The following is a 16,828-nucleotide window of genomic DNA, read 5'->3' as shown; positions in this document are numbered from 1 at the left end:
TATCTGCGTGGCGGGTCAAGCGTTTATAATTTGTTGGTGCAGTTACCAATTTAATGACGGAACCCTTTTGTTTTAACCAAAAGAAGTACAATATCTGATCAACTAAAGTTTTGAGATAAACTTTTGCTCATGGATATCTACTGACAAATGTCATAAAAAGTGGATGCTAGGATTATGAAATTTCAAATACTCATTTAACATAATTATGTTCAACTGTCATCGATTTGCAATCAACTGGTTGTCATAAAAGATTTCAGATATTGCCGGAAAGGCCTCAAAACGAGCGATGAAAATCGGCATACGTGTATTTCAACGAGGGCTATTCAGTGGAGTGTTCATAAAGTGTGATGCTTGTGCGGACCTGAGACGAAAATACCTAAATTTCGTGTCAGGTGCGGACCGCGTAGTGCACTGCACTCTCCCCTGTTGGTAGCATAATATACCATAAGAAGAGAAAGGAATCACTGGGCCGTCCATATTGAAAGACGTAACACAATCATGATCTTTCTGAAAATTCCACTATCGGACCCTAATTTTAAGAATATTTTGAGCAATTGTTATCCCTATTTTGTACTAAACGGGCCCTAATTTAACGGGAGTTAAACTACCCCTATTTTCTAAATTTCGAGAACACTTTTAAGACATTAGGCCTACCCCTATTTTGGATTTGCAGGCAGCTAAATTTTCTGAATATTGCTTTAATGCACAAATCCCGAGCATGAATAAAACAAGCACGTTAAGAAGTCTATTGCTAATATATACAAAAACCAAAAACACGGACAAATTGTGAAAAAGAAACCACTACATGTATAGTTATATTTTAATGCACAGATTTGTATATATTATAAGTGTTTTTGACTTCATGGGTTAATAGTTATTAATAATAATACGAACCATTATAATCATTTTTTGCCAAATAGAAGAATGGAACTTGTTAATTGGGTATTGAACTGAAGGCCTAATATAGATAATAACATCACTGCTCTTCTCCATCTGACTCATTAGCTCAGTTGGCAGAACATCGGTCCGGTGATCCTAGGATCCTAGGTTCAAATCCTGGATGGTCAGTGACATTTTTTCACTGGCTGTCATTTATGTATGTGGAGACTTGTGTTAAAAACCTTTCTCATATTTAAAAATTAATGTTTGTATAAACGGTTATGAACGCTTATATCATTTGAAGGTTGTCACTGTTTTTTGTCAAACATGTATTTAAAAAAAATCTGAAATCTGATTATCCCCCTCCAAAATGTGCATTTTTAATCTATCCTTGCATTCATTTTGATCTGCGCAATTTGCTATTTTTGAAGTTGTCATAAAATTGTTTAGCTTCCCGCAGAAAATGGATGACAAAAACGAATTCGAAATCTCGCGTAGATCTGTAGCTTTTTTCTTACTTTATCTGATGAGTCTGTCTGACTGACAAGCTTTGTCTGTCACTTCGTTTAAACTGAATATTGAATGGATGAAAGCTTACCGATTTCAGCAAAAATCATCATTGCCGAAATACATCCAAGCAATATCGACAACGAAGCCATTGCCAGGGCCATTGCACATCGCGAAAATGGTAAAATCCTTGATTAAGAATCCAATCGGGTTTGTCTGCTGGGGTCGATCTGCCAATGAAACTTCTGCCAAAGTGCACTGGGTTTTTTTTCGGACATAACGCTGTTTATCGACACGATTTTGTCGGTGATCAACTCAAACTTGAAATGTAAAGAACGCATGCGCTGAAACAAATCAAGCAACTGAAAGTAAATAATTATTGGTCAGTCTTGTTCATGATCACCGAACTATTTCAGTGCCGTGCAGTGTTTGCTACAGGACTATAAACAGTAATTGTAATTCGGTCGTTTTATGTGAACCGCACAATAGTATAGTAGGAGCTAGTAGGGTCTATGACCGCACCAGGGAAGTTGAGAACCGGTGCTGCGTGCAAAACCAGATACCTTTGCAAAATATGATATTTTGCATATGCAAAATTACATACTTTCCAAAAGTATGTAGTTTTGCATATGCAAACTACATACTTCGGCAAATATGTAGTTTTGCATATGCAAAATATCATACTTTACGGTCACTATGAAAAATACAAGTTTTGCTGGGAAACCCCGTGCAGTTCGTGTTTGTGAATAAGGGCGCATGTCACAATGATTGGTAACTTTAAAATTTAAAAGGCAAAATATAGCGGATAGTGTATGTAACCGAAATGAATTAGCAATATCTGTATCTGTCTCCACAATCCTAAAGTATTACTAGGCTACATATAATATAAATTATTCTTTGAAAGTAGAGAATATTAGAACAGTGACCGTATCCAGTCTGCCCCTAAAGCGGCCGATACCGAATAACACATACACGGCCTTGACCTACGGTTGTCTAAATTCTGAGGGATTTGCATGCTGGTCAGGTAGAAGATAAATATACAGAGTGACATTTAATAGCTTCTCCGTGTTTGGTCAGACCTACATTTGTTTTGTGTACAGACGGTATATAGGCGTAGGCTGCATGGGGTGTATATCCTACATAAATTAGTGTTCTTGTTCAAACCTGAGACTAGTATACCTCAGGCTCAAACACATGTTTTACACTTAAGTGTACGCTGCATGACTGTATGTTTCTGTTTTCATGGATGATTATCCTAATGTCTAATAAATGATCAGGGACAGTAATTTGGTAGTATGCACCCTTACAACACACATCGCGCGGTGTTTCTTTATGCAAAATAAAAGTTATGCAAAACATCATACTTTGTAAGTATGTAGATATGAATGCTATACCGGGTTGAGAACACTTTCCTGACCGCACGTACACAGTAGGACCACTGTACAGTACGAAGGCAACTTCGTGACCTCTTTTGTTCGATGGAAAATTATTACGGGTTGGTGTTACGTAACACAATGTTAAAAATTTAGTCGGCAAACGCGTTTTAGCGAAATAGCTTCAGAAATGGAAGACACTGGTCGTTTTTTTGCTTAAATAACGTGTAAAAGTATGGACAATAAAGAAGCTTTAACATGCTCAAAGTAGCCGAGGAAATGAGAAAAAATGCATGTCACGATCACCAAAATGGTTATAATATGTACAACTGAGCAAACGCCGGTCGTATGCTTTTCTGTAATGATAGACATTAACTAACTTCAACTTGTATTAAATTTTCAGCGAAAATGATTGATGGGACAATTTTGATCATGGGTTGAAATGTTGCTTTCTAAGAGGCCTCGTGTCGTATTCTTGCGTGGCCATTGGTGACCAGTGTCACTATGAAAATTATCAGCCGGCCTTGTACATAATAATAATCGTCAGAATCGTCCAGTTGACTTCAGCAATATTTATTTATTCAAGCAAAATACTACCTTGTCTTGAATATTGAAGTCAATATAAAAAGCAATAACAACTGATTGGCTGAACTTACAGTTTTAAAAAGTTTATTGCTGAGCGAGACACTGAATGAGAAATAACATTGCAAAAGATACGCGTATAATATAACAGGTAGTGATGGTGTAGTGGTCAACGCCGTCGCTTGTAGTGCGAGAGGTTAAAGGTTCGACCACTACCGTAGCGTTTTTATACACTTTACAATTATTTGGAAATATCTATATGCAACACGTTTGTTTTGCCAGTCTTCCCTGCAATGTTTTTCTTTATACGTACATTTCAAATCATATAGAGTCAGCTATAAAATGTCCCGAATTTCAAACCTGAATTTTTGGCATATTTGTAAGTTTTACACATGTCCTTACACCATATCCCGACTTACACCTAATTGGAATCAGCCAAGTTCGTTGTCTAAGGCAACTTTGATGCCAGATTAAGACATGATCCTCAATAGAACACAAGATACAAAAATAATGTTTCATTTCATTTTAACTCATTATTACTACTTTAAATACCAGAAAACCTTCCTGAAAGTTGATTAAAGAGTTTAACTTCAACACTACACTATTTTTTCGCTCACCTGGAACGTTTTCACTATTTCGACTAGCTTCTTCAGCAGATGGTGATGCTGTGATGATATCTTGGCTACATTCGGGATATCTCTCACTGATGACGTTATATGATTGGCAGGACGACGTCATAGGATGTTACGATGTAGTGCCGCGCCCCCTGGGCATCAGCAAGTTTACCCAGATAGGATCTATTTCTAGACCTTTGTCATGATTCAGTCTTGGTATTTGAGTCCTTGTGTATTGCTTCCAGAACTCTACGGGAATACTCCCTTTGCTCCCGTTCAAGAACTTTTACATTTTCCCAGTAAATCTGGTGTCCTTTTGATCTTACGACGTGCTCCCTGACAGCTGATTTGGAACGGCCAGCGGTGGATTTGTGTTCACTGATCCTTTTCTCGAGCTTCCTGGCCGATTTGTCTATATAACTAGCATCACAATCAGCGCAAGAAAGTGACCGAGTTCATCAACAAGGTCGAAGATCGCGAAAATCAGGAGGCGAAAACACGTCAAATTCGGAAGCATCAACAGTTGGTTTCGGAGAAGGAAAACGCTGATAATTTGGCTGAAAAAAGGAAAACATCGGATGGTGGTGCTCGCGATAAGTGGGTAGTGAATTTGTCTTCGCGTTCACTGACTGGAGCGGAAGTTTCGCTGTTACAACGAGGATTAAATTACTCTGTAAGTAGTAAAAAATTCACTGTCAAAGACATCGTGGTTGCTACTGAAACAGCGTGTAAAGACATACCCGGGGATAAAGCAGCTGAACTTCGTGCTCGAGTAGTCAATGTAATCAAGACTACAAAACCAACATCACTAAAGAAGAAAGACTTGCTCTTGATAAGCTTAAAAAAGACACTGGGATCATTATTGTGCCCGGTGACAAAGACATGGCCACTTGTGTTTTTGACTCTGCTGTTTATGAAGAGAAAGTTATCGCACTTCTTCAGGATGTGAATGTTTACGAACGGCTTAAGAAAGATCCTACGCAGAAATATCAGAATAAACTCATCAAATTACTGAAAGATCTGAATGATAAAGGTGCCATTGACTCAAGAACTTATAGGAAATTATATCCTACTGTCTGTGATGTACCGAAATTGTATGGGTTGATACAAATCCATAAAGCCGGTGCCCCGCTTAGACCGATAATAGCAAGCATCGGATCGGTCACCTACGAACTTGCGCGGTTTGTGTCAGGGATTATATCTCCTCTTATTGGCAACACCGAATATCACATTACCAACACTCAATCCTTCGTGGAGGACATTCGTGATTTGAAATTGCAATCAGATGAGTCTCTTGTGTCATTTGATGTATCTGCTCTGTTTACATCCATCCCCGTAGACAAAACACTTGAAGTTGTCGGTGAGCTGTTGAAGAGTGATTCGAGCTGGAAGAAAGGTGGGACAGAACATCTTGAGCCTGAGTAAGGTTTTGTCTAGCTTCAACGAAATGGATGTGCGATGGGCAGTTCGTGTAGTCCACTTTCTGCAGACGCGTACATGGAATACTTTGAGAGTCAGACATTAACATTAGCCCCCACCCACCGCGTGCTTGGAAAAGATATGTGGATGATACCTTCGTGGTCATAAAAACTGCACACATCGAAGAATTCACTGATCATATTAATAACATTGATCCCAACATCAAGTTTACGTGTGAGGAAGAAGAAGACGGTAAACTTCCCTTCCTCGACACTCTGGTCTGTCGTCAACAGGACGGAACTCTTAAAGTCAAAGTGTACAGAAAACCGACACACACAGAGCAATACTTGAACTTCTCCTCTCACCACCCACTTGAACACAAAATCAGTGTGGTAAGAATGCTATTCCATCGTGCAGAAACGGTTGTCACAGACCCGGCAGGCAGATAAGGAGGATGAGATCGCGCATGTGAAAAACGCTCTTAAAAACTGTGGCTATAAAGACTGGACTTTTCCGCGGCCAGCCCAAAGAGAAAGACAGTTCTTCTCTGAACCCAGACTCGGAGACGGCCAATAAAGGTTTTGTCACCTTGCCTTAAATAGAAGGCCTTTCTGAGAAGCTACGCCGAGCGTTTAGGACTGCAGGAGTGCTTTAGTAGCCCCTAAAGACAAGACAGAACCCATTAAACAGTCTGGAATTGTGTACGAGATCACTTGTGCTGATTGTGATGCTAGTTATTTAGGCGAATCGGCCAGGAAGCTCGAGAAAAGGATCAGTAAACACAAATCCACCGCTGGCAGTTCCAAATCAGCTGTCAGGGAGCACGTCGTAAGATCAAAAGGACACCAGATTGACTGGGAAAATGTAAAAGTTCTTGAACGGGAGTAAAAAAAAAAAAAGTATTCCCGTAGAGTTCTGGAAGCAATACACATAAGGACTCATAAACCAAGACTGATCGGTCTGGGATAACTTGCTGATGCCCAGGAGGCGCGGCGCCACATCGTAACATCCTATGACGTCATTCTGTCAATCATTTGACGCCATCAGTGAGAGATATCCCGAATGTAGACAAGATATCATCACAGCATCACCATCTGCCGTTTTGTCCAAGAAGCGAATGTAACGAATGGCTATTTGAAATTAAACATTAATATAAATTAAACTTTAAATGTTATAACAATTTACAATATTGGACAGTGGTATAAATAAAGGAAACTAGAAACTTCAATATCTTAAATCTTGTTAGTTATGTAATTTTATTAAAATTGAAGTCCAATACAACACCAATAAATAACACCAATTGAACACCAATAAAAAATGTTTTCAATATTTTGAAACTCTTCTTTATTCATATCAAAAGGTTTGAAGCTTCTACCAAAATCGGAACTTTTATTAAATTGGAAATAAAAGCAGGCCTATTCGCGGCAAATTCACGTACAGCAAAAACTGAGTCTACACTACTGACAATTGGTCTCAGAGGAGCATGTTCTTTGTGAATCTTGGGAAGGCCGTAAAACTTGGGCACCGATTCACCAGCATACAATCTATGATACAAGAGACGATCTACCACTTTCAGCTCTTTCAAGTTCTTGTAAATAATCAATGACCTTCTTTCTATAACCGCTGGTGGGGTCGCGTTTCAAAAGTTCATATGTTTTAGTGTCGCTCAAGAGCTTACATACTTTCTCATGGTACTCAGGTTTGTCTAAAACTACAGTGCAACGGGCCTTATCGGCAGGCAAGATTATGATGCCTTCATCTTTACCGAGTGTTCTAATAACTTCCCGTTGCTGTTTACTAAGGTTGGAATTGGGAACTTTAGCGTTATCAAGACAAGCAGTTACCTTGGTTCTTAATTCATCGGCGTCATCTGTATTCAGCTTGTTGTTTTTACAGTTGGACAGTACACATCACACTTTTGACAACAAAGATGTTGTGATTTTAGACAGAGAACGCAGGTGGTTTGAAAGGGGCGTCAAAGAAGCAATTTACGTTAAGAAAGAACAACCTTCACTAAACAGGGGAGGCGGTCTTCGCCATAACTTGGCGGGGGCTTACAATTCTGTCATCAAGAACATTCCTAAGAAGTTCGACCCAAGATCCACGACCTCTGGCAACACCACCTCGTCACAGGTCAACGACCTTTTGCCGCCAGATCATCAGACGGCCTGAAGATGCACCTTGGATTAGGTGCGATACTGTAGCCTCTCAAATAAATGTGAGTCCAGTTGATTAGTTTTACGTTTAATTCAATGTTTACTAATATCATAAATATTTCCATAATTTTCAAAAACAAAATCAAAACAAAAATCAAAACGCTACGGTAAGGTTCGAACCTTCAACCTCTCGCACTACAAGCACGGCGTTAGCCACTACACCATCATAACATGCTACCTTATATTCCTACCATTTGCAATGTTATTTCTAATTCAGTGTCTCGTTCAACAATAATCTTGTTTGTAAGTTCAGTCAAATGCGGTGATATTACTCTTTATATTGACTTCAATATTTTGCAAGACAATGCAGTATTTGTATGAATGAATAAATATCACTGGAGTCAACTGGACGATTCTGACTATCTGACTATTCTGACTATTATTAATCGATGGATAGAGCGGACTGCTAATTTTCCTAGTCGGTGTTATGCACTTTTAGTTTCCCATGCGTTTGAATGGGAATTATTTTGCCTACTCGCCACAAGTTTAGGGAGCACATTTCTTCAATATTTTGACAAGTTGACATCAAATGTTTTATTCTATATTGTTTGGCAATAATGTCTTTTGCCAATATTACGTCCAAAGTTGTAATTTTGTGTTTTTGATCGCAAAGATCGGATATTTCTATTCCCGATACCAATTCTGCACTCTTCGCAAGGGTGGAGAATTCGGCAGAACTTTGACGATAATTTTGCCTTTTTGGGCACTAAAATGCATTCGAACCTTAATTTTGTTTCAACCGAGTCTTGATTTAGCAAGCACAATAAGGTGGGTACCAATTTTTTATACCTTTGATGAACTATTGAAGAAATGTTTCGAATATCTGACCTGCGCAAACCGTTAAGTGTGTATTTTCCATAGACAGACAAAATGGCGTGAGCCAGTCCTTAGGTACGGTATGTATCGTAGGACTGGCGAGCGAGTCTAAATTTTCCTAGTGACACTGATCATCACCAATGGTCAAGCACGATTACGACATGAGGCCGTTTTGAAAGCAACTTTCCAACCTACGACTCGATTATTCAACCAATCTTTTTCGCTGAAAATTTAATACAAGCTCACATTAGTTAATATCTATCATTATAGAAAAGCATGCGACCGGCGTTTCCTCAAAGTTGTTAGATATTAAGTTGGTGATCGTAGACTTCTCCGTAGTCCATTTTGCATAATCTGGCTATTACATTTAAGCATAAAACGCTGATTTGTATTAATTTGTGTGCAATTGATAGATTTTCACATCTGATATTTTCAGAGGCTGGCACTTTCGCACTAAGGGGCATCGGTGAGAGCAAAATGTAAGAAATTGTTTTTTCAAAATAAGTAACAAAATCAGTGAAAAATGAAAGTTGCTGTTCAAATTGAACTTGTAAGGGTCTTTGGGTAACAGATCAAGTGGAAAAATAGGGGGTCTTCGGGTGACAGAGCATGTGTTTAAAAAAAATATGGGGCCTTTGGGTGACAGCGATGCTGAAAAAGGGGCTCTTAACAGCCCTACATACGCGTCACCTCCAAAGTTAGAGTGCCCCCCGGAATTTGGCACATTCGGTTTGAGTCCCCAATACATTCACAAGACGTGTACGCAGACGTGAAAAATGTGATTGTTTCAAATGTGGTGTCATTGTAAAGGGGAATAAAGTAACTATCCATTGATATGCAACACGATATGAACATGTCATAAATAATTTGGGATATATATAGATGCTTGAAAAACTCTCCAAACTTTTGTTGAGGAGTTTACATAGTTAATTTTGCGATTTTTACCGTCACGACTTCCAAATCGGGGAAAATACAGACACAGTCATACCGTATTAGACCTTCCCGTTATGATATTTATCATCGAGACCATTACCCACCTATGCGTGAAAAATTATTTAGGTGACTGAGACTCGTAGGTTGAAGAATTTATCGTTTTTGTAACACGCAATTTCACTTCCGGTAGTTTCATTTCTGCACTTCCCACCATAGATTGATCCAAAGCAAGTTAACACGTTTATGCGCTATAGGCGCATTTAGGTTCAGCGGAGTATGACCATGGACTGTAGAAACAGTCCATGGTATGACATAGCCAGCTGGAGGGAAATGAGGATCAGCACCACCCTTCTAAATTTTTAGGTGGGGTCGGACAAACTTTATGCCCCTGCCTCCAATACCCCTCCACGTATGCCAGTGGCGTACCGTGGCCGCCCCAACCCCGGGGGGCTGAATAAAATTCAATTTTTCCGCCCCTTCCTCAACAGCCCGAAAAGGTTGACCCAATTTTTTTCTCGGTCGTTTGAAAAAGTGAAGAGCAAAAAAAAAAAAAAGTGTTTCAGGCGCTAGCGCCCTAAAAGCAACACATTTTGATGTATAGTTCCATTTTTTCTAAATGTTTATGCTTTATCAAATTTTCCGCCCTTTTTTATTTACTTCTTCTTTTTGCCGCCCCTTCGTTTTTGCCGCCCCTGTTTTTGCCGCCCCTTCTTCTTCCGCCGCCCCTTCATTTTGGCCGCCCCCTCCTTTTACCCCGGCTGATGCTCCAAAGCCCCCCCCCAAAAAAAAATACGCACATGTATGCGCTATGCTCGTCGTCGATGGTTAATTGATCACCGATACTTTACATCCCCAACGTGCAGTGACATTTTTCTCCTAAAATAGGCCCCCGGTACCATTGGGTATAAGCAAATAATAATAATAATAATAATAATAATAATAATAATAATAATAATAATAATAATAATAATAACGTGGTCATTGAGTGCAACATTTGGAAAAAAGGTAGACATGGCCATTGAATACAATATTTTGAAGAAAAAAGGGTCATCTGGTAAAAAATTCCAACAAAATGCAGTTTAATTTGTACATCAAATGAAACCTAAAATTATCCCTGCAGCTGAAATGGGATCGCCCTCGTGAGGTCACGCGATGTTTTCATGGGGAGCCAATTGGGTGCCTTGTTTGGTATCAGGAGGGCCAATCACGGGCATCCTTGCTCGGAGCCGTCGGTGGCCATTTTGTTGGCTAAGGCCATTCTCTGTCAGTTTTTCAGCAAGAACGGATGCAGAAATTTTTTATCCCACCCACCACTCCCCATATGTCATATTTGATATATGTTTAAAATTGATTTCAAGAGTTTGATAGTGTTGAGTCTCGCAGCAGTGAGACAAGTACATATAAAGTGTCGGTCTTCAAATTAAAAGGTAATTAGGAATGAGATGAAATACGAAAGAGAAATGAAAATATATTCGATTGAGAGTTCTCCGAATTTGAATAATATTCTAATTACATTGAGGTTTTTGAGTTACATAGTAGTATGACTATTGTATACGGGTGTGAGAGTGTGCGTGGGTAGATCACTTTAGGTTCAATTTCTATCTCAGCAACACATTCTATTCTGTTGCGCAGTTGTATTTTCTTAAATTATATTTTGTATAGGCGTGTTCACTCTAGTGTGTCTTCAGAAGCATTAACAAAATCGATACAATTGGTACCACTTTCAGTCTTAGGTGGTAATGCCCTTCAGTCTTAGGTCGAGTAATTTTATTTATAGCAGGAAGGAAGGAATTAACACCAGGTTGGCATGGGATAGCTAGACAGGGGCCAAGTACTATGCCCTCATATTTTCTTGTTCATCAAAGTATAAATAAAAATGAAATATTGTGTTCAAGTTTTTATGAGGTTGCGCAGCCGGCTGGGTATCGCGTTAATTTCTGTTAAAGGCTGCCTTTTGTATTAGACATGGTATCCTAGTTATGTATTCGAATTTATAAATTTGCAGAGCATGGCACTGTGTTTGCTTGGCGTTGGCAGCGAAAAATAACGGGTTTTGCAATTAACTCCTTCAACATGTTCAAACAAAAAAATCGGGTTAATGGTCCACTGTGGTGAAGAGGCCTCACCGTAAAATTCAGAGGCTCTTCAAATAATCACAAGTGTGGATCTTGCGGTATTTACTAGCAAAGGAAATGAGGGGATCAGAAATAGCTTATTCCATGGTACAGGGTACGGATGTTAACAAGTAGTCATTGTGGCAGTTTTTGGATCATTTTTCTAAAATGATCGATTTAATGTACAGAATTATACATGTACTACATTAATAAATTCTATTTAGTAGTTCCAATATCCGTAGGCATCTACCTACTGGGTATTTGGCATGGGTATATTTACCGATGTCCACTATGTAATCTGAATAGGAATATAATAGGAAAATGAGAAAGGTATCAGCCATTTAATTTCTTTTGACGCGCTAGATGACTGCCTAGCGAATTCATGTAAGTCCGCGGCATTTTATATTCTCTCCATTGGTATTAGGGAGCCTTTTATTTCCTCCTCCGAGGAGATGATCGTGTAGAGGATTGCCTAGCGAAATTTTTGTCCATTGGTATATGGAGCTTTTCCTCCTCGATAAGGAGTTGATCGCTAGATGAGTGCCTAGCGAAATAGTTCCCAGTGTGTTAAGGGGAACTCTTGGGTTATAGGCGCAACTAGCTTCCCAGTAATTGTTGGGATGCTCGGTCGGGTATTTACTTCGGGCGAAAAAGTTGTCCAGAAATCATTATTATTTGGCTGATTCAGGGAATTTTCTAAAACATTGCTTGAATAAATTATGCGTTCTTTCTGAATGGCTGACCAGAGGCCCAAATTTTGGTTTAAGTGCTTTCGTCATTTCAGTGTCTGGGGATAATTCTTGAAAAAAGGGAGTCATTGTGTCGATGAACCTACCGAAAATGGTTCATCGGGTAGAACTTTGAAGAAAAAAAAGGATCATCGAGTATTGACTTCAAAACAGGGGGCCTATATATTGGCAGGCACTTACTTTAATATATACAAAGTTAAAAACTATTTCTAATTACATAACTTTTTGTGTATAAAAATAATTAGTGTACAATGTTGGTACTATTATAGTATGAAATATATACAATCCGCAGATTTAACAACCTATTGGAATAATAATTGCAAAGAAACAACATCACTTTTTGGATGAGGACGGCGATTGCGGCCTCAGAGTTAGTCTCCTACGCAGCCAATTTGGTTACACTCACTCCACATGTGGAGGGGGCGTAACCAAATTGGATTCGTAGGAGATTACGACTTACGATCGTTCAGACATAATTATTATCATAATCTGAAAAATTATGATAATATGTCGGACCAACAGAAAATCATCCCGTTTTACTACAAATAGGGTGAATTTGACAGTTTGCTCATAGATTTAATTTGGAACACGTGTAAGTATTACAAATATGCCAAAAAAAAAAATCGGTTTTGAAAAAAAAATAAAGTTATATTCTTAAAAAAAAGTCGTACATTAAGGCTTTAACGAAGAAATGTACACTAATCCGACGAATCAAGACAAGACAAATCCAGAAAAATACAGCACTAATTTTTTGGGATTAAAAATTATTATCAAGTTCTGCCAAATGAAACATAGCTAAGTCTTAATGCTTTATTTAGCCCTAACTAGCAATAAAAGTAAAATTTAAATACTTAGCCAATTTTTGAAATAAGGGCCAAAAACATGCGTTTTTTGGTGTTTTTGTATGTATTGACAATCAAACCCAAAGACTTGTACTGAGACTATAAATTTCAGCTTATGCATTCTAAATTTTGGAAAAAACATATTTCATTCTTATAACCAACCAATTAATTAAAGTAACACAAAAATGTGAACATTAGAGCAAAATTTTGGCATATACTCAAGATTTTGAATGCTTAGACTTGTTCCAAGTCTGTGATTTTTGTGACTTGATTGTCAGAAAACCTGCCAAAAATGCTTGTTTTTGGCTCTTTTTTCAAGAAATTAGTAAAATAGTGAACTTTTTCTTTTATCTCTAGTTAAGACTAACTAAAGGATAAAGATTTAGCTATGTTTTTAATCCAAAAAAAATAGTTCTGTATTTTTCTGGAATGAGGAGTAGTGATGGTCATAACTGGAGACAATCCGCACCAAACTGGTGCTGTAACTGCCCAATTGGGTGGCCGGAAAAGCGCTGCTTCAAAATCAATCTTATATTGTATTGCATTCAAACTTTCAGCATTCTTTTGTCACATGGGTGATAGAACACAGTTGAAAATTCCCGCAAAGCCTGCATCAATTTCACATTTCAGGTGGGATGACCCACTTCAACGGCTGCCATTAATGTGTAGGAATGCGTGGAATCGGATTTGTCTATACCAAGGCTGTATGTGTCGCTGACGTATTATGCATGTAGTTCAGTGGTTGGATGCTCTTATATAACATTTCAAGACAACGTTCCCCTGAAACAAAACAGCAATAAACAAAATATGAGTCTATTATATTGATTCGTGCATAAAAAATGCAAGAAATACATGGTATGCTGCAATTCTACAATTATTTAGATATAATACACTGCATTATTGTCGTTCAGTGGCGTAGATTTCTTTTTGACACTGGGGGACGGGGTATGGTATCCCTTTGGCAACAGAATAAGTTTATGGCACAAATGCGCGCGAAAAATAATTGACATATGACAAAATGATATATGGTGCAAAAGCGGAGCGCGCAAATATGAGGTTAATTTGATCAGAACCACACATACCGGTGTCAACATGTAGGGGGGGGGGGCACAGTGTCATCGCCCCGATATCTTCATGGCAGAAATCGCCATGGTAGGTTGAATCCACAGCCACGCATGTCCATGTTCCGACCTTTGAGACGCCTAATGAGCCGAGGGACATCCGACTAAGGCTACTGACAATAGCCTGGTAATTGACCTCAATGATGTCAATCTGTTTTTAGACTGCCTCTACGAGTGAGTGCAGCTAGCCTACGCTACGCTATAGTTCGGCACATATAAAAATCAGAATTTTTGTAAGTTTTTGAGTTCAAGACGCACGGTTCTTTCTCAAGACGCAAGCTACCGACTATCATATCCGTACAACACATATATTCAAGTGTAAGGAACAAAATCTGTCTTCTTTAGACTAAATAAATTACGGGAGATATTCATCATTTTCTACCCCGGTATCCAAAGATTTATCGTCTGAATAGCACATTCACGTGTATCGATCCCGGGTATTCATTTCAGTGTCTCTGCTGTATAATGTAATTATTAACCGGGCGATGTCGGTGTGGGGGGGGGTGCTGATTGTATCATATCCCACCCCTATCAAAATATTGGGGGATTTATCCCCATCCCCAGGATCTACTCTTGTGTTGGTGTTTTATCTTGAATATGAATATCCAATATGGCGGCATAATACAAACACTGTCAGCGTCTCGCTCTCACCAAATTCATATATTATTACTCGATAGGTGCGTTCTGACTGTAAATTATGGTAAAACTGCAGTGCTAAAGTGTTTCCTAAATAAACTGGGATATCATGGGTGTTCCTACGACTATGTGGAGAGCTAGAATAGGAGGATTTACACAACCAGTATCGTGGAGAAATGTACGGACATGGGGGAAGTATGACCCAGGCGGGAAATATGAACCCCGCGATAGCTGTTATGGACTGGTTAGTGCAGTCATCGTTATAGCGTACGTTGTGTATGCTGCAAATGGGCTGTTGTACTGTACAGATCAATTTCTACCGACCATGGAAGCTTTGTATGGACTATCATATAATAACAACACCTTTGATAACGACATCGGAAGTACGGTCAGGTATGTAACATATAAACCTTATATACCACGAATGCTGGAACTGTCAAACGATATAGAATCGAATCCTGGACCTGTTCAAATGAAAGCTGCCCTTGCAGATATGAATAAGAAACTTGATAAATTGGACCAAATTCTTGAACGCATAGATAATCTGGACAAGAAATGGGCGTCCATGGACAGACGGGTTGCCTCATTAGAAGATGACGTGGAAAATACCAAAGCGGATCTGACAAGCGTGAGTGAAAAACTTGATAAAATAAATGCTGTTGATGATAGTCTCAAACGCACGCAAAATGAACTTGAACAAACCCAGGAAACAATTAAGTCTATGCAAGCTAAACTCGATGAGCAGGAGGACAGATCTAGGCGAAATAATTTGATATTTGATGGTGTAAAAGGACCTTCATCTGAATCATGGGAAGACGCAGAAACCAAGTTGAGAGAAACAATCAGTAAAAAGATGGGTGTTAAAAATGATCATATGGAACTTGAAAGAGTACACAGAATCGCAAATGGACCAAAGACCAACGGAAGCGTTCCAATCATTGCAAAGTTCACTAAATTCAAAGACAAACAAGAAGTTATGGGAAATGCATACAAATTGAAGGGCGCTGGAGTTTATGTCCATGAGGACTATTGTAAAAACACCAGGTCAATTCAAAAGAAACTCAGAGACAAAAAACGTGAACTTGGAAAATCGGTTTCTAAAGCACAAATTTCTTACAAGAAATTAATAACAACAGATCAAGATGGAAACAAAATTACATGGATTGTGGATGAAGAGGAAAATGAGGTTGTAATCAAATAGGGATGTGGCCAACGCCCTTCAACTTTGAACTCTAATCACGTTAAAAATTGTAATTTTATGTGTTGGAATGTAAATGGACTGAAAAACAAATTGCAAAATGATGATTTTATGCGTTACTGTACTGGTTTTGATATTATTTCCTTACTGAGACTTGGGCTAAGTCTACCGAGGAATTTAAAAGCTCTTTTGATGGCTATATGGCCTATACATCATTTAGACCAAAAATTAAGAAATATGGTCGATTCCTTGGGGGTATTGCTGGGTTTATCAAAAACAAATTTATGCAGGGCATAACCAAAATTAACACTGATTTTGACCATGGTATTTTCTTACTCTTTGATAAAAACTTTTTTGGTTTTCTTGAAAACATAATTGTTGGAATAGTTTATATCCCTGATGTTCAATCAAGCACGTATAAAGCCACTGAAGAAAGTCCTCTTGAAACACTCAATGACATCTTATTTCACTTGAAGGATACATATGATGCTATGATTTTGTTGTGTGGTGACTTCAATGGACGCACTGGTGTGGAAAATGACTTTATTTCAAATGATTCTGTTCAGTATATTTTGATTATTCATGTGAAGAGTTTAATTATGACTATGATGATTTTGAACGCAAACGTGTTTCAAAAGATAATATTGTAAATAAAAATGGTAGAGATGTTTTAACTTTGTGTAAAAATCACAATATCCATATCATGAATGGTAGAAGTTGTGGTGATGTTTATGGTGAATATACATTCATTAGTTCACAGGGCAAAAGTGTGATTGATTATTTGATTATTTCTTCACCACTTTTTGAGTATATAAGTGATTTTTCTGTA

General features: G+C 38.4%; 1 protein-coding gene across 1 annotated transcript; it reads left to right on the top strand.

Moving 5' to 3' along the window:
* The first annotated feature begins 4,837 nt into the window (after positions 1–4,837).
* On the top strand, positions 4,838–5,380 carry LOC140152135 (uncharacterized). Its single transcript, XM_072174431.1, has one exon. The coding sequence runs from the start codon at positions 4,838–4,840 to the stop codon at positions 5,378–5,380; it is 543 nt and encodes a 180-aa protein (XP_072030532.1).
* Positions 5,381–16,828: the final 11,448 nt, after the last annotated feature.

Source organism: Amphiura filiformis, chromosome 5, assembly GCF_039555335.1.
Source record: "Amphiura filiformis chromosome 5, Afil_fr2py, whole genome shotgun sequence".
NCBI classification, from domain to species: domain Eukaryota; kingdom Metazoa; phylum Echinodermata; class Ophiuroidea; order Amphilepidida; family Amphiuridae; genus Amphiura; species Amphiura filiformis.
The sequence above is the reverse complement of the archived record's forward strand: the minus strand, read 5'-3'. Positions and strand labels throughout refer to the sequence as shown.

Coding starts and splice junctions, on each gene's coding strand:
- LOC140152135 (XM_072174431.1), top strand. CDS start 4,838: ATGGCCACTTGTGTTTTTGACTCTGCTGTTTATGAAGAGAAAGTTATC.